Raw genomic sequence first — 24057 nt, 5'->3', positions numbered from 1 at the left:
CAGTAGATATGAGCATAAAAATAAGGTCTTAAAGCCTAATTTAATTGTTACTTGATGCACAAATCAACAACAGTATTATCATTTGTCCTTGATGTTAGAGAAAGCTCTCCTCCAAGTTCTTACTGTAGGGGGAGCTTAAAGTCACAGAAGGGAAGAACAGGGCACATGTATTGACCGATTTAATCTCAATCTGCACCTCTACAAAGAAATTTAAAGCTATGGCAGTGGCATATATGATGACACCCAACATACATGTAAATATTCTGTATATGACTGGGAAAAACCAGAGCAAAGTCAAAGACAAGATGTGGGTCTTTGACAAGCCCACCGTGACATCCAGTAAAATTTCTTCCAGCACACGAGGATCACTCAGCCGCCATCTGACTAAAATCCCCCATAGCAAAGCAGAAGCTTTGCTACTCACAACAACTGCTCCTAAAGCTGGCGTTTCTGAGCCTATCACAGCCCAGACAGACCTCTCTGCTGACAATCACAGCTTTGGCTGCGTCTTTGTGGAGCTTCTGAACATCTCTGAGATGTGTGTGTTTAAAAGGAAAAACTTAAACATATTTATTATAAGTGAAGGAATAACTCTATTTGCTGTAATTTGCTTTTTATGATTTTATTTTCTGGAAGGCGTCTCTATACTGCTAATGTGCAAAATACAGAATCTACAAATGCAGGTTTGTTACGGCACGCCTGGTCAAGACCCTTTAAAAGATAAGCTGCCGGTGTAAAGACTTAAAAGAAATGTGGCCTTAGAGATGATGTAACATGTGCAGGAGTCAAAGTGAGTGGGTGGGAGGATATCTAATTTATTTTTATACGACTGCCTCTATAGAAATACAGTGAAAGGGAGAAGAGAGGGAGACAGAGGCTTGATGTTAAATGTGTGCACGCACGCATGTGTGTGGGGGTGTTTTGTGAAGATTGCTGAGTTTCTGCAGTGACTAAGAACACATTCATGTCAATGTGGTCTGCACCAAAAAACACAGACTAAACCTTTGAAAACAAATTTGGGAATCTACTTTCCCAAATGTGCTTTCACGCCAGTTAAATGTTCATTGCACTAACAAGACTTAACAATATTCGTGATCTTTTTTAGGAGTTCAATGTCGCAGCTCAGCCAGCAAACGACAAACAATAATTAAAACAAATCTAGGGCGTTTTACATGCAATCAAATCAATTTTCCAGAATTAAATACATATTTTGGTCAGGGAGGTCTATAATTGTAAATAAAGCATGCAAAGGAAACCACAGAGCAGAAGTAAAGAGAGATAAGAGGATCTATTTGGACCACGTTCCCTAACACATGCAGCACAGTGACACAAGTCCCCTCTGGCAAACTGCTGGATAAGATCGACCACTATTTGTATATTGTTCTTAAAAGTAATGAATTACGGAGCAGACTTGACAATCTCTTAACATTCTGTACTGTAAAATAAAATGTAAATAAAAAGTTTTTAGTATGTTGATGTACCGTCAAATATCAGTCAAGCTGCACTTTATTTAAGAATAATGGAATAAAAAAATGTTGTTGCTGGATTTTCACACAGGTAAAAGGCTGTTTAGACTCAGTAATGCGTGCTTAACCTGAAGGTTTTACTGATTTCAGCAAACTTAGACATTATTAAATAGACAATCTGCCGATACTTATCGCAGTTTAAAGCTTCTTCTGCACAAGCCTGAACACTGCACGTGCAGTAGTAACGCAGTGCTTCCCTGAAAGCATGGCCTTGCCCTTGCTTCTGTTCTCACTGTAAGGATGTCTCTTTGTCAGCACATTGTTGGGTTTAATATTTTACTGCAACTGCCCTCTAGCACAGGAGCAGACAGGGATCGGGTTCCCACTGGGCCTTGACCAGCAGGAACCACATCAGGAAAAGTCAGCTCTATCTCACCCTCCTCAATAATGAAGCAGACAAGGGGAACATGACAGCAGCAGCACAGCAGCCAAAGGGAAGTCACAGCACACACACACACACACACACACACACACACACACACACACACACACACACACACACACACACACACACACACACACACACACCACAACAAGTCTCGTTGAAGCATAAGGTCAAATCAGCCCTCTGCTCTCCCTCCCCACTTGATCTAGTCAACAGTTTACAAGTGCTTCGCAAGTATAAGATATAATACAGATATAATAAAATCAACCCAATCACCAGTTTTTGATAGAAGGTGACCTATAGGAAAAAAAAAGCTTTCCCCCCAAAGAGGTCAGTACAATGGAAGTATGAAATGACCAGCAGTGCCAGGGACTCATCGCGCCCATGCAACACCAAAGTGCTCCTGTGATTCAAGCAAAAGGAGTCTCAATCAAGTATTGAGTTCTGTATCTGTTCATATTTTTCTTTATTCCAATGCATCCGCAAAGAAATGAATGCTTCAAATATATCAGTAATAAATCACCATTCAGACATTTTCTGAAATAAATCTACTTTTTTGTGACATTTGAATTTATTGCGATGCACACAAGTGTGCTCGTGTGGATATGAATATATACATATAAAGCTGAACTTAGTGGTCAGGACGGGCAATGCAATGAATATGGAAACAAGGTCGCAGAGTCGTAAAGAGGACCGTGCTGACAGATGTGTTTATGGAGCAGAACTATTAATACTCCCAAACCCGTGCTCCTACTTAAGGGAAACTTCTAAGGCCAGTTGCTCCTGCTGAATGAAGGTGGTTTATTTTATTCAGGTTTACATAACATCCATTATACTGAAAGGTAGCAAGGGGGTGTTGTTGAGTACGCAGATTGGATTAAATGTCGCAAATAGGCAATTGAATATGACGGGTGGGATTACTTTGCACTGAAAAGCCATTTACACACATTAACTAATTAAAGGAATGACTCAAAATAGTTTTGACATTTATCTTGTCTGCTAAATCAGTTACACATTCATAAGTATATTGTCCCAGTGCTCAGACAAAATGATGTGAATGAACTGTGGGAATCCTGCAGCATTCTCTTACGACTTTCTACAAATGGAATGGAAGCAAAGACTAAACTCACTTCAAATAAAGCCAAGAGACTAAAAGAGGTTTAACATTAAAAAAGGCTATAAATTAATGGAATGATAGGAGACAATCTGATCTGAGAACAATTATGTAAACATTGCCGAAACACTGGCAATAAAAAGAAATAACTGTTCTTAATTACCCTTTGGTCCGTCAAAACTGACAGATATGATGCCAAACCGAGCTGGACTGAACAAAACAACAATTGGGGGCTGGATTTGTTTTGATTCTCATCACAATTTCTTGCCAGGCTTCAATACATCAAAACCAATTAGGGAACAAACTCTGATAATGAGGGAAAAAATAAAATTGTCTGCGGAGGGGATTACAGGTTTAAATACTGTTTTTGTATGGAATTTTTGATAAAAAAAGTAGCTTGGTATGTATTTAAAAGAGATAAACACCTTCTTATCATATACTGTGTGTACATACAGGACTAAAAGTTGTGACACTTTATTTTTATTCTCTGCTCTGTACACCACCAATTACGTTTATGTAAAAATTAGCAAGCATACACAATGTCTAAGATAATTATTGTAAAAGATTAAAGCGCGGTAATGCAGTCATGTGTAAATATATTTATTTAGAGGAAAATGGTGCCATCTGCCCAACTAAAAATGTGTTGATGCTCTTAATACACATGAATAAGCATGGTGCTATGGGGTGAGATTGGATTTTCCCTGCTGGGCTACCACTGTTATCCTGCCTGAGGAAAAGGCCAAGCTCTGACCTCCCTGCCTTCCTTCTAAATGCTACAAGACATCTTCACCATCTTATTTTGCATGGAAAATTATATGCATACTTGATACAGATGTAATTACACTTCACTACTAAAGAAAGCACAATGTAGCAGCACAATCACGCAGGCCCGTAACAGAAAATATCAATTCTTTGATAGCAGTCAATAGTGTGGAAATCAACACAATTTGGATGAAAAATATATGCAGAAGCAATAAAATTGCTATGTTATAAATAAATTGATATACTTTTGGATTTATCATACCTCATAGGAAAACACAAATGACAGCATTGTGCAACCGAGCGAATCAAGGATTGAGGTTCTTTCTAGTGTTTCTGGAGCCAAGAAAATACATGCTGTGAGAAATTGGTGGCGCTAAGACACATGCAAAGTGTGTGCGTACACAAGCTCCCAAACAGGCTCTAATTAAACTCCATCAGTGATGCAAATAAAGAACAGCTGTCTTCTTTTTCTCCTTCAGCATCACACAAGTGTGGCTCTCACGCAGCAAACACACACATGCATGCACACCAAAATAAACAAAACCTCAGAGCCTACAGTGAAACTTATACCTAAATCAACTGATCTATGTATTGCCATTTCTCTTCTGATGCCTGGAGCAAACAGATGGTGAATGCACGTAAAATATACGTTAAGTGGCTCAGATCTGGGCCAATTGTGAGAATTCACAATGTGGGCAAGCTGTTGCCCACATTGTGAATTCTCACCAGGACACGCACTGGTACTGATACAATAATGTAGTTATAATATGTTTCATAATCTAAAATGGAGTGCAGGAAAATTGGCATTCTGAAGAGGAGTCCTCAGAAAGCAGGAAAACATCCCAGTGATCACCCACACTCACAAAGCCTGAAACTTCACTCCCACAGCTTTTGTCGCCCAAGCTCGAGTGATATTTGCTTCTGCTTTTGTTTATAACACAATATTGGAAAAAAAACAATGCTGGAAAAATCTGTGATTAAAACAAGAATGTTCCCATACTGAAGCACCCATCAAGTGTTTGTAACTGCACCTAAAACGTGATCATCAAAACAGTATAGAAGCATAACAGTAGCTATTGTGTAGTTGCGGCATCAACCCTGGGTTTTCACAATGTGCTTTCAAGGACTCCACTGATCCATTTCATGATGACTCCAAGCTACCGTACGCATGGAGACAGAACCGCATGTTTATTCCACCACAGTCAACTTATCTTCATCTTTGATGAAAGATGTATCTTCATCTTTGATGAATTGTGATGTATCATCATCTTTGATGAAGATACATCACAATTGGGTTGGGTTTAAATACCGTCCACCTACACAACACTGCCGGCAGCTACTTACTCAGTCTGTGACTCACTGTCAACTTTGCAACTAAAAGTGGACCTCCAGAGATGTGAGGAATCCTACTGACAGTCTGGGCCGAGTCCTGTTTACTTCTAGATTTACATCAGGGTGGGAGGTGAAGCAGCTCTGATTTGTTTAACCAGAGCAGTAAAAATAAAACAACTGACTTCATAAAGAAACCAGAAGCATTTGGGACATTTTGATGCAAACTTGCATGCAGAAAATTATCAGAACTGTAAAACAGTGTCTTAAAATGTTGTTTATAATATACTGTATATAGTAAGGGTATATCACACAAAACAATGGTTGATCACAAAAAAGTGATGATTTGAAAAAAAAAAATCTAATTTTTCTGCATTGAAGTAACCAGGTTTGAACTAGATCTAATTGCTAGAAGTACAATTTCATTGGTGTTGGGACCACAGGGACCAAAAGGTAAACAGTTTAGACAATTAACAATTTAGCTCCAACATCAGGGTCTAGACCATGGCCATAGACTTCTAAACATCTATTCTACTGAGGAAACAGTGAGCGTATTTAAAAATACCAGGCCAACTTTGTTTCTGCACAGCTGGTGGTAGAGAGGATAAATCACACAGCGCTGAGAGAGAAACAGAAATTAAGAAAATAAATGCCACATCTTCCATCCTGTGGATGCTGAATTTGCTGACTGCATCCTTTAAATACCACTGCTATCGGCCAGCTTATGTCATTTCACAGTTGCTGCTGGCACTGCAAATGTAACTAGAATAAAATCACCCTTGGGGAGAATTAGTGCTTTGGAGAGATCCTCTGGAGACTCCTTCCTATAGCTGCATGCTATACTACCCACTGAAGCACCTATATTCACCTTATCAACAGCTTATTTTCTAGACCGAAGCCAAATAACTGGCTGTGGCCTCTCTAGGGTTGGCTGCCCGAGCACTAAAAAGTAAGGCCTTTATGGGATTGAGTTTCCACCTGTGCTGCCTTCCCAATCTCTCAGTAATTCTTCCGTTTCCTGAGGAATACTGTTTTACATAATCACGAACCTTTTCACATGCACTATTAATTCACTCCTGACAGGGCATTTTAATAACTTCTTGGAGTCGGTTGAGCTCCCCCTGTCAAATCTGAGGATTTTAACCAGTCACGGCATGCAGACCCAGTGCCACATAATAAAATGGTTCATTCCACTGTTATATAACCCACAATAACCACTGTTCTTTCCAAAGATGTTCACCTTGATGGATTTGCTTGGCCTTGTGGGAGATCAGGTCTAATTCAACCTGCATCCATTAATGGTCTTGGGCCATTGAGTCAAGGCTACCAACAAAGAAGAGAGCCGGGCTTGTATGCAAATGAAAGCAATTTGAATTTCACACTGTACTGCTCTGTGAATAGTAAAATAATCTAAGGTGGATGAGCCCTGAAAATGTTCCCACGTAGGAGACTTCTTACACTCTTCAGGTGTCTAAACAGGAATATGAAAAACTGAAGATAAATAAGAAAGTTCACGTCTCCTTTTACCAGTAAGCTTTGAGCCTGAGAGGCAGGTACTCTGCTCCTCTTCACCCTTTTCTTGTGAATGTTTATGAAGGAAATAATCTCTAAACAGTTTCAATTCTGTTTTAATTCCACAAAACTCAGTGTAAAAACAAAGTGCATCTCTGAAAACTCCACATCACGCACACACACACACACACACACACACACACACACACACACACACACACACACACACACACACACACACACACACACACACACACACACACACACACACACACACACACCTTGTTTTATACTTTGGATGACACTGCAGAAGTGCACCGACAGCCTCTGGCCTCGTTGCACTAAAAAGGATTTGACTCATTCAATATCATCAACCTCAATAATGACAGTGGCAGCAAGGCCAGCCTCCCACCAGCTGAATCAGACGGAATGCTTATTGCCGCACCTTCAGAGGGAATTATGGAATTCCTCATATCTGTGACGGATCTTAATTACACCTGTCCGTTGGCAAAACCTGCTTTATCAGCAGCCAGGTCAACTTTTATTTCTTGACACTTTTTTGCTTTATCAATAAAATAATTACAATTTCACAGTATGACAGTGTAAACAATATAATTAACTCAATGAATAAATGAAGGTTTTTAAAAAGGTCTCCTATAAATTCCACAACATGGACTCAGGTAATAAAAGCATCACATTTACAAATGCTAAAAGCTACACGAATAACTTAATCAGTGAATTATAATTATCAGGGACTTATCACTTTAATCCAGGCAAACATTTAAACTGTTCAGAATCAAAGTGGTGTTTTGCATTTGAGAGACTAATCAGGGTAAATTCTAATTAGCTTCACTCAGTGTAGATTACTGTACGGTACTTTGTAGTGCTTGGCTGTTCTCTGCACAGAGAAGATTAAACATCAATGGCCACTGGCACGTTTACATTTCATGACATACCGGTAATTTATCTCTTAATATTTAATCATTAAAAACAATCAAAAATATAAATGTAAGATGTTTTGTGGTCATGCTTGAAAAAAAAACAAAAAACTGCATGGACAGCATTAAATAGTAAATATGTGCTTTCACATAGTTCATGTACTTTCTCGGAGTGTCAGCAGTCTTTAACAGGTGATGCAAGCACAATAAAAGAAAACAGTGTTATATTTTGCTGTTTATGTGAACATTTTTCATTTAGGCTCTTAACCTAACTCTAAATTTCAGACCTACATTTTTGCTCCATGCAATTGACGGCATTGATCTTCGACCATAAAGGGCAGACATGTCCTACCTATACTTCATGCCTGTCTTCATGCTTTGCTCACTGGAGGAAGGCACACTCTGAACAGAGAGTTGTCCCAGGCTGCGAGCAACCATCGCCACCGCTCTGAACTTGCTGCGGGTGCCCGGGTTGGGGCTGTTGGCATTCTGTCGGTTTAGCCGGTCCTCTGTGTTGCGACTTACCCCCCCACGGTGGTCCGTACACACGAGCGATACCTGCATCTTGACTTTGGGGCAGCTGCCCAAACTGCGGGCAAATGCGCTTGATTAAAACTCGGCACAAACTTGCAGAGGATGGGAAGCCCGTGGCTCTTCTGAGCTGTGTGACACGGTTCGGTCCGTCGGAAGCAACCACTGTGCGTCACGCGCGCTTGCCTCTGTTGGAGAAATCACTGCTCAGCCGCTAAAGTGTCTGAGTAAAAACCGGAGCAGCAGCAGGCAGATCAGAATGTGCTCAAACTGCAGTGGAGCATTCATCAGGTAAAAACAAAATCCTCTCTAACAAAGTCCAAGTCCAACATTACAGCAGCTGCAGCCCAGAAGGATTAGGAACAGTCCAAAACAAAGAAAAAACAGAATAAAATTTTCTTTAAAAATCCCAATCTTCAAAAGAGAAAGCTCGTAAGAATTTCTGCCCTGGGAGTTCAGGCACACTTTATCATCTAGACAGATGTTCAGAGACTGGCAGCGAGGGTATTAGAATTTCCTTTTAAAGCCCGGTGCTGGAAAAAACACCTTTTGCTGCAAAGCTTTGTGAATAGAAACACATGGATCCACACAAAGAGATGGACAGAATGACATACGAATGCAGCTCCAGTAGGTTTTTCATCTCCTCTTCACCTCTTCTCTGAATCCGCCTTCACAGCAGCACTGGCTGCTGAATATTACTGCACGTTACCGAGAGGGTGACTTCTCAGCTCTGACCGTTGCCCAGATTAAACTTGCATCTCTGTATGTTATACACAGCGTAAAGAGGCATGGTGCACACAGGCAAGGGAAAAGAGGGGGAGGTGTGAGTGAGAGAGGGAGAGAGAGAGAAGGAGAGAGAGAGAGGTGGGAGGGATATGGAGAGGAGCTATGAGAAGAAATATTCAGAGCTACAGCCGCATGAAATAGAATTTCATTTAAATGCAAGTTTATAATTCTGCTTAAAAATGTGCACAGCTTTGTGTTCCGTGTCAGAAAGTTGCCCTGTAGTGTAGTTTTTTCTTTCATGACAAAGAAGACACTGAAGGCTCAGTGGTCATGACAACAGCCCATAGTCACAGAAAAAGGGGCTCTCACGTGGGTCTGTCCAACTGCCCATGAAATATTCATTATGTAACTTCATCTGTGATAATGTACGCCCAAAGAAACACTGTCACAGACACAACAAGTCCTGTGGCAATATCATAGCACTAGTTAAAAAAAATATGTTTAGGAGCTATTTAATTTAGCTAAATCTTCAGCTGCCAAATTAAAGAAGGTTTTGGGACACCAAACCTGTTTATTTGTATTCCTCCGGGTGAATAATTACTGATTTAAAGAACAACAGCAGCATTTTAAGTCAGCTTGGAAACAATAAAATTATGATAATAAAGGCGTCTGAAAGTGAACACCATGGAAATGTGGCTCAATGCAACAGTGGCCACACACTGAAGAGACAGCAGATGAGACACATGCTTCTAGTAATATAATACTGGAGCTTATCTGAGGGAGCCAGCGAGTGTGGAGGGAGATAATTAAACGAGATGCCATCAGGAGCAGACATGTGAATAAAGGAGGGGAAGAAATGACCTCCTCCTTTAAAGGAATCCAGCAAACAAGCCGGAGCTAACTGACAACCCTATACTTGGAGCTACGACCTTTTGCTCTACTGGATTTAAATAGCCCCCCCGAGGTGAAATGCGGTTTAATTCAACGGAAATCTGATTTGGATTCTACATTGAGCTCGCGATGACCTTTTCAAAAGCTCCTTTTTAAAAGAAGTAAATATCAGCTTGAGTATGAATGGAATGACCTCGACTTTAAACACATGACTGCCGCCTAACAGCAGTGGCAGCAGAATATGCACTAAGAATGGACTCTCAGGAGGTTCACCATGCAGTCGGGGTAATGGGCAGCACACTTGGGGCCGATTTTCATTCCCTCTCCCATTCCTCACGGCCCATTGTGACAGGGTATTTAAGCGTGCACGCCTGACCATGCCTCCCTTTACCGTAGGGTAGAGTCCATGCACTCACCGCCAGAGCTGCAGAAATGTGATGCCAAGATCCCCCCACCACCTCCCGGGAGTCGTGACATGGGGACAGTGCTATGAGGGGCTGGGTTCAGCCAGTACAGATACAGTGCCAGTGGTCTGACATTTGCCAATCGCACAAAAAAAACAAAACAACCAATACTCAAAATGACACATGAAAACATTCAAACAATGTGCTAAAATTAAACATGTTTGCTGCGTATTGTTCTGTGTATTGTTCTGTGCTTCCAAGATTTACTAGTTGAGCAAAATCATCACGGGACTTCTCCTTGCTATAGCTTCTTTCATTGGCTGGCTGTCTTTTTGTCTCTTCGTCTGGAAAAATACACATCTTATTGACTGACTTTCAACAATAGCTGATCAATATGGGCATGCATCACCCCACTCACTAGACATCCATCACACAAATTAATCTATTGATCAGCCATTTCACAATGATACATCTGCCTGTTGTATTTATCATTTACATTGACTCTAAAGAGTTCTAAAGGAACCGGAACAGTTTTAATAAGCAACATTTACAAACAGTAAGGCCACAAATTATTGTATATGACTGAATTAAATTAAATTAACACAACAGGCAGATGAGGTTTTTCCACCGTGCATTTAATGTATGATTGACATCTCACTGCTTGGTTCTTTAAAGGTTTTTTTTGTCTTTAATTTAAGAACTCTTGCTCTCATTCCTTTAAAAGCATTCCATCTGGGCTGTAAAGCATGTGGATGTGACATGTCACTAGTTGAGGTTAGCCTGAAAAAGGATTTATGGATTAAATTCAGTCGATAATAAAGATATTCAATGTCTTCTAAACAAAATAGGGCAGAACTTTGAGCTTCTCTGTAATCTCGGTCATTTGTGGCTAATTTCAAATTCTTTGTTCTGCATAACACAGATAACACACACCTATAATACAACATCCATGGTAGAATAGTGCAATAATTATTGTATTATAGTTGTGCTACGCCTAATTGGCAACCGTACAGTTAAAACTACACTGAATGAATAAAATGAATAAAACTAAAACCAGTTAGTACTGGACTCAGACGCAGACGGAAGAAATCCGTCTTCACCCACTCCTACATCCCATACCTCAGCCCTCAGCCCCTTGCATTGATTGGTCTCGTGAATTGTGGTTGTCCAAAAATCTGCACCCATTGAATCAATATTAGTGAATCTTTCATTCAATGTTCAGGTTAAAGCCAGCATTGTACTGTATACAGTTAGTGGAAAAGGAAGCATCATAAGGACATCCTTGAGAGACACAGAGAGTGAGTGTGAGAGAAAGAGAGAGAGAGAGAGAGAGAAAGAGAGAAATGATCATCGGAGCATAACAAAGTACTCTGACTGTAGAGGGGTTGGGAGTACTATCATTAGCAGTGATTCTTCACCAAATCAGCAGCATTTCCCTGGAGAATAGACAATGGACCAGTGGATACTGCAAAGTGTGCAAATGCCCACAGCTACTCAAAACGGAGATTCAATTTAAAAAAAATAATAATCATGCATTTGACATTTATTTTGATAATAGTATCGCCCTCTGTCAGAGTACTGAGCTAATATTAAGGCAGCTCAAATACCTCCAAAAAGTGATTGCGGAATTCTTTCTTTGGGGCAGAAAAAGCCTTCAAAACCTCAGCGTGTCTGTCTGAAGGCAAAGCTATTTCATGGATGTTGCCAATGAAAGTGGCCCACCGGCTGACTGAGGACGCCTCAGCTGACAGGAGTAGCACGATGAATCTACACACTCCGCTCGCATTATGTCAAATGCTGCAAAAATGATGGGCTGGTGATTTCCACTGTGTCATCATACAGTTAATGAGACTCAACACAATCACGTTACCATGAATCTACTCAGTGTCCAAGTCAGTAAGCCTATTTGAAAACAACAGGGGAGCCATTTAGTTACTGATGACAAAGTGACCAAAACCCTTGATGTAAAATAGGGTAAACATATTCAAGGATATGGCATCAATCCCAGAACCCAAGGGTCCCTGAATAGACATTTAAATATACTTACTATTAAAAAAAAAAACTGCATTTATAATTACGTTAATCCATCACGTTGCATTTAAAGTCCTAACAAATACTGGATGAAACAGTAAATTTTACATCTGTGGTGAAGGTGTGGAGAGGCTGCCAACTTTGTCAGCAACTGGTAAAAATCTAATGAGCTGCAGATCTCAGAGGTAATTAAAAAGATCCAACATAAATCTGTGTGAGCCAACATGCTGAGACAGGAAAAAAAAAAACAGCAGGAGACACAGCAGGGTGTCACTATGGAAGTATATGGTCAGGTATTCATTTATCGCCCAGGGCATTTCATCCACAGGAAGTGCCCCATATCATTCAAGGAAATAGTCACGTTACAGTTCAGTGTTCCAGAGAATGACCACTCACTTATTTGTGGGGATGTTGTCCAGCTGTCCACTGAAAATTTAACTAAGCTGCACTGTGGGCTGAACTGAGCAGCATTAATGAGACTTAGAGTACAGGGCTGATAAGGTTGACAGCCCTGACATGGGGGTGGCAACGCGGCGTAGAGGCAGCATGTGCATGACTGACTGTGTACGGAAAAGAGTGGGTGAAAAGGCTTAAGTGAGTAATGGAAAGTGATGTGAGGTCAGACAGATTGACAGACCTGATTGACGCATGCGGTAATGCTGTTCAAGCAGCTCCATGCACCCTGCGGCCTGGGTCTTAATCTTTACAACAGCTGAACGTTTCATCACTGTAATGAGGATTAATGGAAGAATGGACGTCTGCGTGCTAGCGTTAACTATAGAAAACATGCTAACCGACCACTGGAAAAATCTATGATATAAAAACAGCTTTACTGGCCGTCTACACACAACATCATGGAAGGTGACAGAATAATTATGTTCGGTTCTGTTTTAAGAATCTCTTTCATCCTGGGAGGAGTGGAATGAGACACGGGTCACATCTGTGATTAGTGAGTGAAGTCCCCGTGAACGTGACAGACTCCCAGCACACAGCGGAGCTCAGGAGGAGCCGTCCTTTCAGCGGTCCCCACTGACATGTCTAACAGAGCAGGAGAGCTGAGACAGCCAAAAAAAAGGAGGAAAGGAAACCCCTGCTCTTACATAACACTTTTACAGGCTGAAACGGAGCCTGTAATAAGATTTAATATTGATATGTTTTCTATATGTGCTTGTCAATGGTGTTTTGAAAGATTCAAGTTGGATTTTAAGAAGGGAAGAATGACACTGTTGATGTAATATGGTCATGTAATATGGTCACGGTATGGTCATGAAATATTGGCTAAAAAATAGCTTTGTGCTGGGATTCTATTGTCAGCAAGCTACAGCTGCAGACTGACCCGTGTCATCAGTTCATCAGGCTTCTGATGGCCTTGTGATAAGTGATGAACGACAGGGGGTTAAACCGGGCTTATGAAGGGAGATGGCTATTTATATCTTTGCCACTTTACTGTGTGGTCTTACCAGAATACACACAGATACAAATCTGGTCAGCAATTTCATTTAAATGCAGTCAGTAAATCCGTAACTGTTTAACAGTAAATCCGTAACTCTCAGAAAGGTTAAAGCTGAGGGCTGCTGCTGCTCTCAGCTGTGGCGTCAGCACCGCAGTCAGCGCGGTGCTGCTCCGCTCCTCCATCACATCTATACATTTGAAGCTAGTAATTCTGTGAGCTGGTGGGCGAGTGTAGGGGCTTGAATTGAGTATAGCAGGTCGAGTAGGTTGGTGTGGCTCTCGGGCTTTTGTGTGGGTATAAAAAGTTATAACTTTTGCTGTGATTTAATGCTTTTGTCTGTTGTACCACAATAACTGTCTGCGTGTTGCGGTTCAGGGAACAGACGAGGTGAGCAAACGCAGCGGCGGAGGAGTCGACACTACGGTCCACACAATTCAGCTTGATTGCGTAATTACTCTTACTGCAGTGCAGGTAAAAATAGAAATAAAAGGATCAAACTGGGAATCCCACGGCACTAAATAAATGTTAGATTAGCAGAATAAAGGAATTACATTGAAAATTAACTCAGATGCAAGGAATGTAATGGCACAATTATGTTTACATTCTTTATGTTTACATTCTATACGTTCACACTCTTGTTTGAGCAGTAAAGGCAGTCAAACAGATGGTCTTAGTGGTCGTCAAACCAGCTATTTATTTGTTTCTTTTAAGATGGTTAAAAATGTACTATATAAATAAATGTGAACCTGAAGCAACACATTTATGGTAGCAAAAGTGACAATGTGTAGAGAAACTGGGGGCGCATGCAGAGTTGTCATCTTCATCCCATCGCAAAGATTCTCCCTATATAAAGAGAGAATCCCCTTGAAGCCTATAAAGAATAACACAGGAATAACTTGAACATAAAGGACAGGAGGAATAATATTATTGCACTAATCACCAGAGGCAGCTGGTGATTACGAGGACTTCATCGACAAATCGATACTGTTACTTGTTCATTTGGCCTTTTAATATCACTTAGAGTGACAATTCATGATAGATTTAGTTAGATTTACTATAGTGAGCTTTAGTGAGCAGTAGTTGATGGATGTTGTGTTCTCCTGTGATAGACACAGCAGGGGGGGGGGGAGTAATCTTAAGTATCTCTACAGGTTGGTCACATCATCACCATCTAATTTCCATGCCGAGGCTATGAGATAAAGATCTGGCTTTCCTATATAATTATTAAAGTATAAATGGAGCTGCCATTGCCATACAAAATGATCGCCCCTCACTACAAAAATGTCAAGAAATCAATTTGTCAAGGACAAATCTCGAAATATCAATATCTACAAGGGAAAGAGCAGCCTTTATATTTTCTTGCCGAGCCGCTATAAACAAGAATTTTGAACTGCAGCATTCCCGTCTCTTCCCACACATTATCTCTGAGTTGAACATTTTGACAAGCTGTCAGCCTAAGCCAGCCAGAGATGGCAGAGAGTGGAACCGGAGAGATGACCATTCGAAAACAAATCTAACTCCAACCACCTAAAAAGCGCGACCACTTCTACAATTCTCGTCAATGGAATCAAACTGCCAGGCCGTGGGCTTGAAGTAAACATTGTTCAGAAGCACAGGTTCAGATGAAGTATGTTCAGCTCTATCCAGCTGCATTTGTGGCTAAAATTAGTTCTGGAGTAGGGGATTGCCTAGAGAAAAACGTCACGATTGCCCATGCTGACAGAGATGCACACAGACACACACACCAACACACGCTGCAGTGAGGCTGAGAAAATAACAGCTCACAGAGGCAGAGATTTATAGGACTTCCTAACCAGAGGGTTTGTCCGTACACTAATTTAATTGCATGCGTGAGAGAGGTGAAAATGTTACGAAAACACATTTATATTATTTGGAGCAGCAGCAATTCTTTGAAAGGATTCCATATGCAATAATTAGAAGGACAGCTGTAAATGTATGGATGCTCACGCGCATGTTGAAACAATTTAAACTCTAAAGTAAGAAGATTAATCTTAAACTGAATCTGGTCCAGATGCAATGAGTGAAGCTCTGTTTTCAGTAGGAGGCAACGCTGCAACAACAGCACCACCTTGTGGAGGTCAGCTGTTATTGTGAGGGGGTCTAAAAGTGGCTCAATATTCTGCAAATTCCATCCATCCATCTACAATAATCCAAGCATTTTAATTATCCTTGAGACTCATACTGTTGACTTAAAATTTTAGAGTGTTTAACTTTATGGTGACCAGATAAATAAATATAATTATGCTTCCAGTAAAACCTGCTGCGAGTTCTGTTGCTTGTGAGGATGTTTAATGTTTCTCTGACCTCTAGTGGTCAACATAGGGAAATGTATCTTCCTGTTACCTGGCTTCGCTGGAACGGCACATCTCTGGAAAATAATATTAATACGAATAATTCTAAATACAACATTCAAAAGAGAGTAAAGTTCACAGGAAAGCTATTTAGAGTATATGTATGAAGAGCTTAGTGGAGATCATTACAATGTGCATTAAGGTCTGTGAGTCACTAGCAATCCACATACTCCCAACAAAGGAGACACAGGGCTTCCTGTCTCACCTCATCCAACTTTAACTGGCTTCTTTTATGCAGAGTGGGCTCTGGAGTCAGCAGGCATTAACACTAGAAGCGTTTTCTGTGCTCAAATGGGCCTTTTAAGTAGCAGCACCATGTTTCAAGCGTAACTAAATGGTAAAGTGATACAATTTACAACTTTGAAACCACTTTTTCAAAACCTCTTACAAGCAAAAGCTCCTATTTATAACAATAACACTAACACAATTTCAGCAATGGCTAGAGGAAAAACATCAAATTACATTAAAGAAATTAACCTGTGACCTGCTTAATGTTCTGTCTGCTGGAAAAGGTGATGGCAGTGCCTAGAATAACTAAATAGTGCTTAACTATGCTAGTCCTTCTTCTTTACCATACATTTTAAATAATGATGAGCTTGGGAGGGAGGTTGTATGTACTCACTGATACAATTGCTACGCTAATTACAGAAATGTGGGCAAGAACAAGTAAGACATGGAGGATGCTGACAGGATTTCCCAGTGTAGAACAGCAACTACTCCTCTAGAGAAGCACTAAAATAGAGCTGCTTTACTACACTGACTGATGACTTTACGTCCTTTTCTACACATGAACTCAAATGAATTATTTGCCGCTGACTGAGCTTTGCACAAGAGAGATGCAACCATATATAAGGCAGTGGTGACTGATCAACCCATACCTGGTGAGCCAACCACAAAAGCAATCTTTTTGGTTTTCTTAAAATGATTTAAACCAATGAACATAAAACCTAAAATGCGATTACTATTTTCACTCACTGCAGCCTGGTTATTCATCAGTGAAACATTTCAGTATGACCCTATAATATATTAAGCTTTTAGCTTCATAGTGAGGCTGCCTTTACAACACAAATGTAACTTTTTAAGAGGACACGTAACTCCTTAAGGAGCAGCCTGTCCTTCATTGACCTAGATGATTAAAATAAAACCTGAGCCAGTACCTTTGCATGATCTGATCAGAGGACAGAGGAAAGGCTGGACTGATATTGATGAAGGAAAAAAAGCTGAATGTTTTGGCTCATCTCCTACTGAGACCATTTACTCAGATGTGTTGATGGCCATCAACAGACAGATGTTTTGTCTTTGAGGCCAATTGCAACTTCAGAGCCAGTGAGGTTTAACTGAACACACCTGTTCAGCAACTCTTGAATATCTGATCTCTCTCCACCGAAGTCCTGCCATCACCTGCTGGTTCTCAGCCTCTCTGTCCAGGTCTTGAGAGTATCCATGTCAGTGCCGAGCTCTGCCTCCCTCTTACCTGTACTTCATGCCTGTCTGATAGGACACACACTCCTCCAGGGCAAGGCCGTTCATCTTCAGGAAGTCTTCCATGTTCTTAATCTGAACGGCAAGTCTCTGTTCCCGGAGTCTCTGCAGCTCAGCCTGGTCATGGGGCCGGGTCGTAGGCTGATTAAGCCCCTGGTCCGAGTGGTATCTGTTGATTCCACTGCGGATGCTCTCGCTGTATGTCATAGACAGCATCTTGCTGTTGCTGCCGCTGCTGCTGCTCTTCCGAACACCGCCTGGCGCTGCCGGTTTGGAAATCTGTAGGTTTTCAGGAGGATAGTAACTGGACCGGCGTCTGCCGGGAGGTCCTTGCGGACCTCCGGCATACCCTCCCGCAAACATGCCCCCTCTTTCTTTTGAGTTGCTGAAGTAACCTCGTGCAGTAAAGAATAACGTGGGGACACAGATGGAGAGAGGAGCCAGCAGGTCACAGCTACCTCCTTAAATAGCACCTGTTCTCATAAAAAAAACAGCTCTGCTGCTCAGGACAGCACACAGCCATGCATCCTGTAATCAGAGTACCACAACACCCTCCCCCCGTAAGAACACAACAGCAGGGTTACACTGACAGGAAGCTTTCAGGTACCTCTTTGGTGATTAAGGCGCAGGTTCAAAAGAGGGTGCATGCTATCTGCAAATTGGACACATTCAAACATGCGCAAAGCCAGACGTGCCACTGTCTCCCTCTGTGAAATTCTTGCTGACGAGAATTCTGTGTGTGTCCCACAAAAAGACACAATCAGCGGTGCACAGTGAAACGTGAACATAACACCAAAATCCCCAAGACAAATGTAGTGTGAAACCCTAATTTGGGTTTAGAAGGTTGGCCCAGTTTAAACAAATATTTTTAATATGCACAGTTGTTGTATATGTTGTATATGTTACCGCATATAAAGGTTCAGTCAATCATATGCAGTAAATGCATAGTTATATCTAAAGTTACGTCTAAAAGGGTCAGAATAAATGACACATCAAAGATGTGTAAATTCACAAAAAGGAACATTTGTTAGGTAGAGCATCTTTTTTTTTATTTTACAAAATCTATATCCATATTAATATCCTGAACCTAATGTGGCTGTAGCATCAACAAATTTATTATAAACAGAATTTATCAAATTTACCGTCACTAAATGTGATCAACTAAAAACATAAATTTGACAATTTGAAACTGCAAAACATGAAATAATATTTCACTGGAGGAAATTAATAAATATGAATGAAAAACTAACTTCCAGATCAGGAAAGCCATCACTGTAGTGTCCCTTCAATATTTAAATCGATCATATAAAAGTTTACTAAATCATAAAGCATATGAGAAGCATTCTCATCATTCTCAACATTAAAACTGATTCAGAAATAAGAATGAGACCAGCAGTAATCATTAATAACTGCAATGGTGGAATCATTGAATACGCAGACGTAAACATGTCAGTAACAAACCTCTAACAGGAGCACTTCTGTCAACTGTTTCCTCGCCTTCAGTGTAAATAAGAAAACACGCATGCAGCATGCATCTGCATGCATTCCTGAACGCTACCGACGCCGGACAAACGCTGCCAATGACTTCAAACGTCTCCTCCAACTCACCCGATTTCTTTGGGGTCGGCTCATGAGCGGGGATGTGGGGGTTCTTGCCTGCTCTTATAAAGACACGCTGCAGACAGCCCTAAAGTGGGTCCACCCAAACTGGGAGTGTCTTACTAGGAAACATCTAAACCAGTTATTGAATAAGAGAGTGCATCCCTTCCCTCCCCTCCTCACTCGGACCACACTCTATCACCACAGCTAACACCTCTCCACCTCCCCTCCCTGTCAGATCTCGTGGAAGAAATCCATTTATGTCATTTAGTGGCCCGTTTTGTTTCTGCTACCCGCAGCAAATAATATCTGCCCTGAATTATTCACCAAAGCTTTTGCGCTAAAAGCCTCTGATTGTTGTTCCACAGGAAAGAATACTAAAAGCTGGACACTAATGAGGGCCTGAGTGGTGCGTGCACACGCCGCACACAGGCCCGCTGCTGCTGGATGCGCACGCGTGTGCACAGAAGAGACGAACCACACACGTTCGTGTACCCCCATCATGAACATCATGAACGTCAGCAGTTAATCAAGCCGTGGGGCCTGTGAGTAACCTTTCTTTCAAGGGTCTAATTAAGGATGTCATATAAAAATAAGAGCTCTAAAAATGGAGACATTAAGCATGTCAATAAATACAAAAAGTAAAGTAACTTCCTGATTCCATACATACGATGAGATCGCAACAACATTTTCAGTGAAAAACAACACGGACTGGCTATGACACAATGCACAAAGGGAGGCAGTATTGCCCTCTAGTGGCTGGCTGCGATGTTGACAGAAAACGCTCCATTATGTCAGCGAAGACCTGGGTAAAAATGAAGTGCAGACAAGTAACCTGCAGGCAGGAGGAGCCAAAGACCAGTGAGATATCAGGATCAGCTCAGGATTTAATGACCAAAGATGCAGATGCAGAATTACTATTGTCTTTACATACACACAGAACCTAATAATATAATCTGCTTACAGCATAACTGATGTGAACTGATGACAAAATACTAAACTTTCCCAACTGCACTTAATGACTGGCATCACTCCTAAAGGTATAAAACTGTCCACAGGGTTGTAATTGTAATGAACCTATGCTTAACCTCGGGCATTTTGGTTCTTTATTGTGACACAGACATTTGTCATGAACCAAATTTCATTCTTTCATTCTTACGGAAACAAACAGTCCCTCAAAATGGTGAAAGCACTAGAATAGGTAAAAATATTTTATGTCAAGAATCATTAAGGTTGCCTTAAAAACGGATTACAGTTTTTTTTAAAGCAACAGATAGCAATGGGGGGATTAAATCAAGCCGCCTTATAAAGGTCAGGGAATACGCTGGGTTGCACTTCAAATGGTCAAATGTAAAAGGCACCAAGATATTAACCAAATAAGCAGCTTGTTACAATTTTAAAGTAACTTAATCTGCCGGCGATGATGCAATAAGACTGAGGAACATGATCCTAATCTAATGCAGAAGAAGGAATAAACACGAGCCTGGACGGAATAATATGTCATCCTAACTACACGATGGTTTCTCAACCGGTGACATTATCCCAAGCATCTTTAATGTACCCTGCAGAAATTAAGACAAGACTTAAAAGAATTAATTTATTTAAAAATAAAACTGGTACTGCTTCAAAACAACAAGAAACCCAGAATCTCAGGGGTCCACGTACTGTAGCTTGTTTCTGCATTCAATAGTAATGATGCAATGACAGGCAACACCGACACTGATTGAGAACATTTGCATTAGTTAGCAACCCTCCATTCTAAACTGGATCGCACATCACCAGCTGAAGACTTTGTCATCATGAGTGGAATATCCGGAGCAGTGGTTTACTAATAGATTAATGGCTGTAAATTGGAAAACAAGGGGCAGGGTTTGCCTCAGTTTATTACTGGCATAACAGACTAGCAGACCTGACCTGACCAGCTGCCAGTCCAAGTCATTTACAACACCTTTAAATTAAAGAGAGAAAGTAAAGAGAGCAAATAGGAAAATGAATGCATGAGCAGCCAATGAACAAACAAACTAAAAATGATGAGGCGCCACAAAATATACCACAATATAATGAGGTTTAAAAAAAAAAAAAAGCAGGCAGCCTCACAGTGTCAGTGATATAGGATGACTGTTTAACAATGTATACAAAACCATTCAGTCAACAGAAACACAGTTAGCATTAGCATAGGCTACCAGCAATGTGACTTACCTGCTGTTCTCTTTACCTATACATATGCCTGCCACTGTAGCAAACAACAGTAACAATCCCCAGCAGGGTGTCCCGACGTGATGACACATAAAAGCTGCTAATGACACTGTGTGCTCAGTCACATGCCCGTTATACTCAATATTCTTCAACGCGTCAGAGTGGCCAGCGTGCTGCAATGTGAAGGAAGCGAAGGAAGAGTGCTTTGGAAATGTTATGCTCAAGAACAGATAAGTATGGCTAATTCAAACAAACCAAAATTCTCAAAAAAAAGCAGAGACAAAAGTAAATCAGCTTCTGCAAATACAAAGACATGTACATGACAGAGCGAGCCAGGCAGATACCTGTAGAACTGCAGCTGCCGTTTGGGGCTCCCATAACGTGCACTGAAGGCATTAAAGGAAGAGAGGAACAAGGGAAGTTTGGTTAAACCACATAGAAAAGAGAAAGTTAAAAGGGCAAATGTGACAAGGCACAGGGTGACGAAGAAAGGATTCAGCACATAAGTGAGGGAGGAAATGGAATAAAGTGCATTAGAAACTACAGAGTGTTTTGAGGTTGATGCTGCGGATCTCGTACCGCAGCTCTAAGAGGTTTTATCTGTTTAGTGTTCACTCACCTGTAGATCATGCCAGGTGAGCCAGTTTGTCGGAGGGAGAGGCGAGCCGGGGAGTCTGTGGTAGATTCAGGATACATGGAGGCGGGAGGGAAAGGGTGTGGCCAACCTGCCGAGGATGGAGCTCGTTCACGGGGACCGTACGGTGCAGTGGGTCACGTACGGGCGTCTGGAAGGAGCACACATGTCAAATGATGCATGTCTAGAATTGCACACTAATCTTAGCTCAGTCAAACATCTTTTTTTTTTTTTTTTTTTTTAAAAAGGCTGATATTAAAACAAATGAAACTTTAAACTCCCAGGAATTTCCTTGACGTGCACTGAGCTTGATTCATGTGCAAAGAACTGAAAGTAATCTGCAACGTAAAAATAGATACCAATGGGACTGATTCATTTAAGAGTTAATTACTCTGACAACCCTGAAATAATAATAATACCAATAATAACACGAATTATTACTATTAGTAGTAGTAGTAATAGCATTATTATTAATAGTATTATTAGTATAGGCCTAGAATGAGTGTGCATTGGTGACACAGTTATTCTTTCTTTTAAAACCATGTTTCTGTCTGTTATATCATTACATACATTCTGCAGATATTTGCAGAACATATCATGTCTGCTATGGTAATCATTGTCATAAAAACAACCCAAAATGTCTATGTAACTGGCTAACACAATAAATTTGACAACTCGTGCATCCCAGTATCAGCATCAACGACCAGTTTATCTTGACCAGCATGTCCCACAGAAGGTCAGAAGCCTGAAAGGTAAAGTAACTGACACTGATAATATAGAGTTTGTGATGATGCCCCGCCTACATCCTGGAGATCTAGACTTAAATCCGCACAAGCAATTCTATTTTCCACTTTGGTTGTTTTAGGTTGACATTGAGGGAATTCTTAAGGACTTTTCGGAGTACGGAGCGGACAGAGTTGCTATGTGCATGCATTGTAAACACCCCCACGTCCTCTCCTTGCCATCCTCTGCATTGGCAGGAATATGTAGACAACCACACCTCCACTAGATGGAGTCATGCTTTCACTCTGCAGACTCAAGCTTAAATATTAAATGATGTGCTGAAAGAAGCCACTGTAGATTCTCACTGCTGCACTGAGATGATCAGAACCTCCTCATAATAAAGTCCTTTTGATGCCATTTGGCACTACAACATAAAAAAAATACTGCTCCTCAAATAAAACTGCAGCAAATCTACTTAACCAACATACGAGGATCTTAACCCTACATGCGCCATCCTCTGTGGCGAATGTGGACCGTGCATATGTGGTTGCACAACAGTAAACCTGTAGCTGGTCCACAGCTTAGAGAGACTTCGCTCTATGAATAATTCAAAGAGTCTGCCCAAGAAACAGGCCAGCGCTGCACACAGACGGGCATCAAAGATGGATGGGTGATGGGTTAGGAAGGCACAGATGCTATTAACACACATTTGAAAAATCTCATCAGACGATTTCCAATCAACATAAGATCCTGAGGGAAGATGGACCACTGCTGCTTCAGCCCACTTTAGCCTGGTGGATAAATTTAAATGAGGAGTGCCGCGGAGAGATTGGCATCTATGTCACCCTGACAAAGCGGTGAATTGAGCAGCACCGTGCCACGCTACCCTATTTCACCAGTGGCTGCGCTCATGTGAGTCATAGCTCATAACTGACACGATAACATGAAGGTGACTTTGTCCTCTCATCACTTTTTCTTCGGAAGTGGATATATGACCCCATGTTTCCAAGGACCCATTTAAAGCTCAGCGGTCAATTCATTTCAATCACGCCACAATGGGATATCCGTCATACATGCACTCAGGTGATGATGAGGGTGCCGTGACCCTGTGGGATGAACACCTTCATAGCAGATTTACTACATAGCTCAGAAAAGCCTCCCCGATGCGGCTCAGAGAACACCATGTGTTGGACTGAAGAGATATTAAAGTGCACTAGGAACTTTTGTACGGTTGCTTTTGTAATGCCTTAAATCGTAGAGACAATGCTATGGATTGTACCATATTTCTTATTATTTACAATTACTATCTTATGAAAACTTTATAAGACAATCTTTGAATAAAGGGTGTATAGGAAAGTGTTTTTTTCATGGCACTTCAGAGACATTTTATAGTATCCACTTCTACCTATCTAATCTACAAAGGTTCTGAGAGAATTTGGGATAGAAGTT

The 24057-nt window shown here is 41.0% G+C and overlaps 1 protein-coding gene across 4 annotated transcripts in view; it reads right to left on the bottom strand.

Annotated features, from left to right (window-relative positions):
• Nucleotides 1–24057, bottom strand: part of kcnab2a (potassium voltage-gated channel subfamily A regulatory beta subunit 2a) — a 49448-nt gene that overhangs the window by 12718 nt on the left and 12673 nt on the right. For 2 of the 4 annotated variants that reach the window (XM_029826687.1, XM_029826688.1), the window contains exons 2-3: nucleotides 21871–22036; nucleotides 21596–21637 (exon numbers count right to left, since the gene is read on the bottom strand). In XM_029826687.1, coding sequence (XP_029682547.1) covers nucleotides 21596–21637; nucleotides 21871–21947 — 119 coding nt within the window. In that variant the 5' untranslated portion in view covers nucleotides 21948–22036. Of the gene's footprint in view, nucleotides 1–7918; nucleotides 8905–21595; nucleotides 21638–21870; nucleotides 22037–24057 lie in introns of those variants that run through there. The other 2 variants (XM_003973347.3, XM_029826686.1) reach the window with 2 other exon arrangements.

The sequence above is a fragment of the Takifugu rubripes genome, chromosome 19 (assembly GCF_901000725.2).
Source record: "Takifugu rubripes chromosome 19, fTakRub1.2, whole genome shotgun sequence".
Classification (NCBI taxonomy): domain Eukaryota; kingdom Metazoa; phylum Chordata; class Actinopteri; order Tetraodontiformes; family Tetraodontidae; genus Takifugu; species Takifugu rubripes.
The sequence above is the reverse complement of the archived record's forward strand: the minus strand, read 5'-3'. Positions and strand labels throughout refer to the sequence as shown.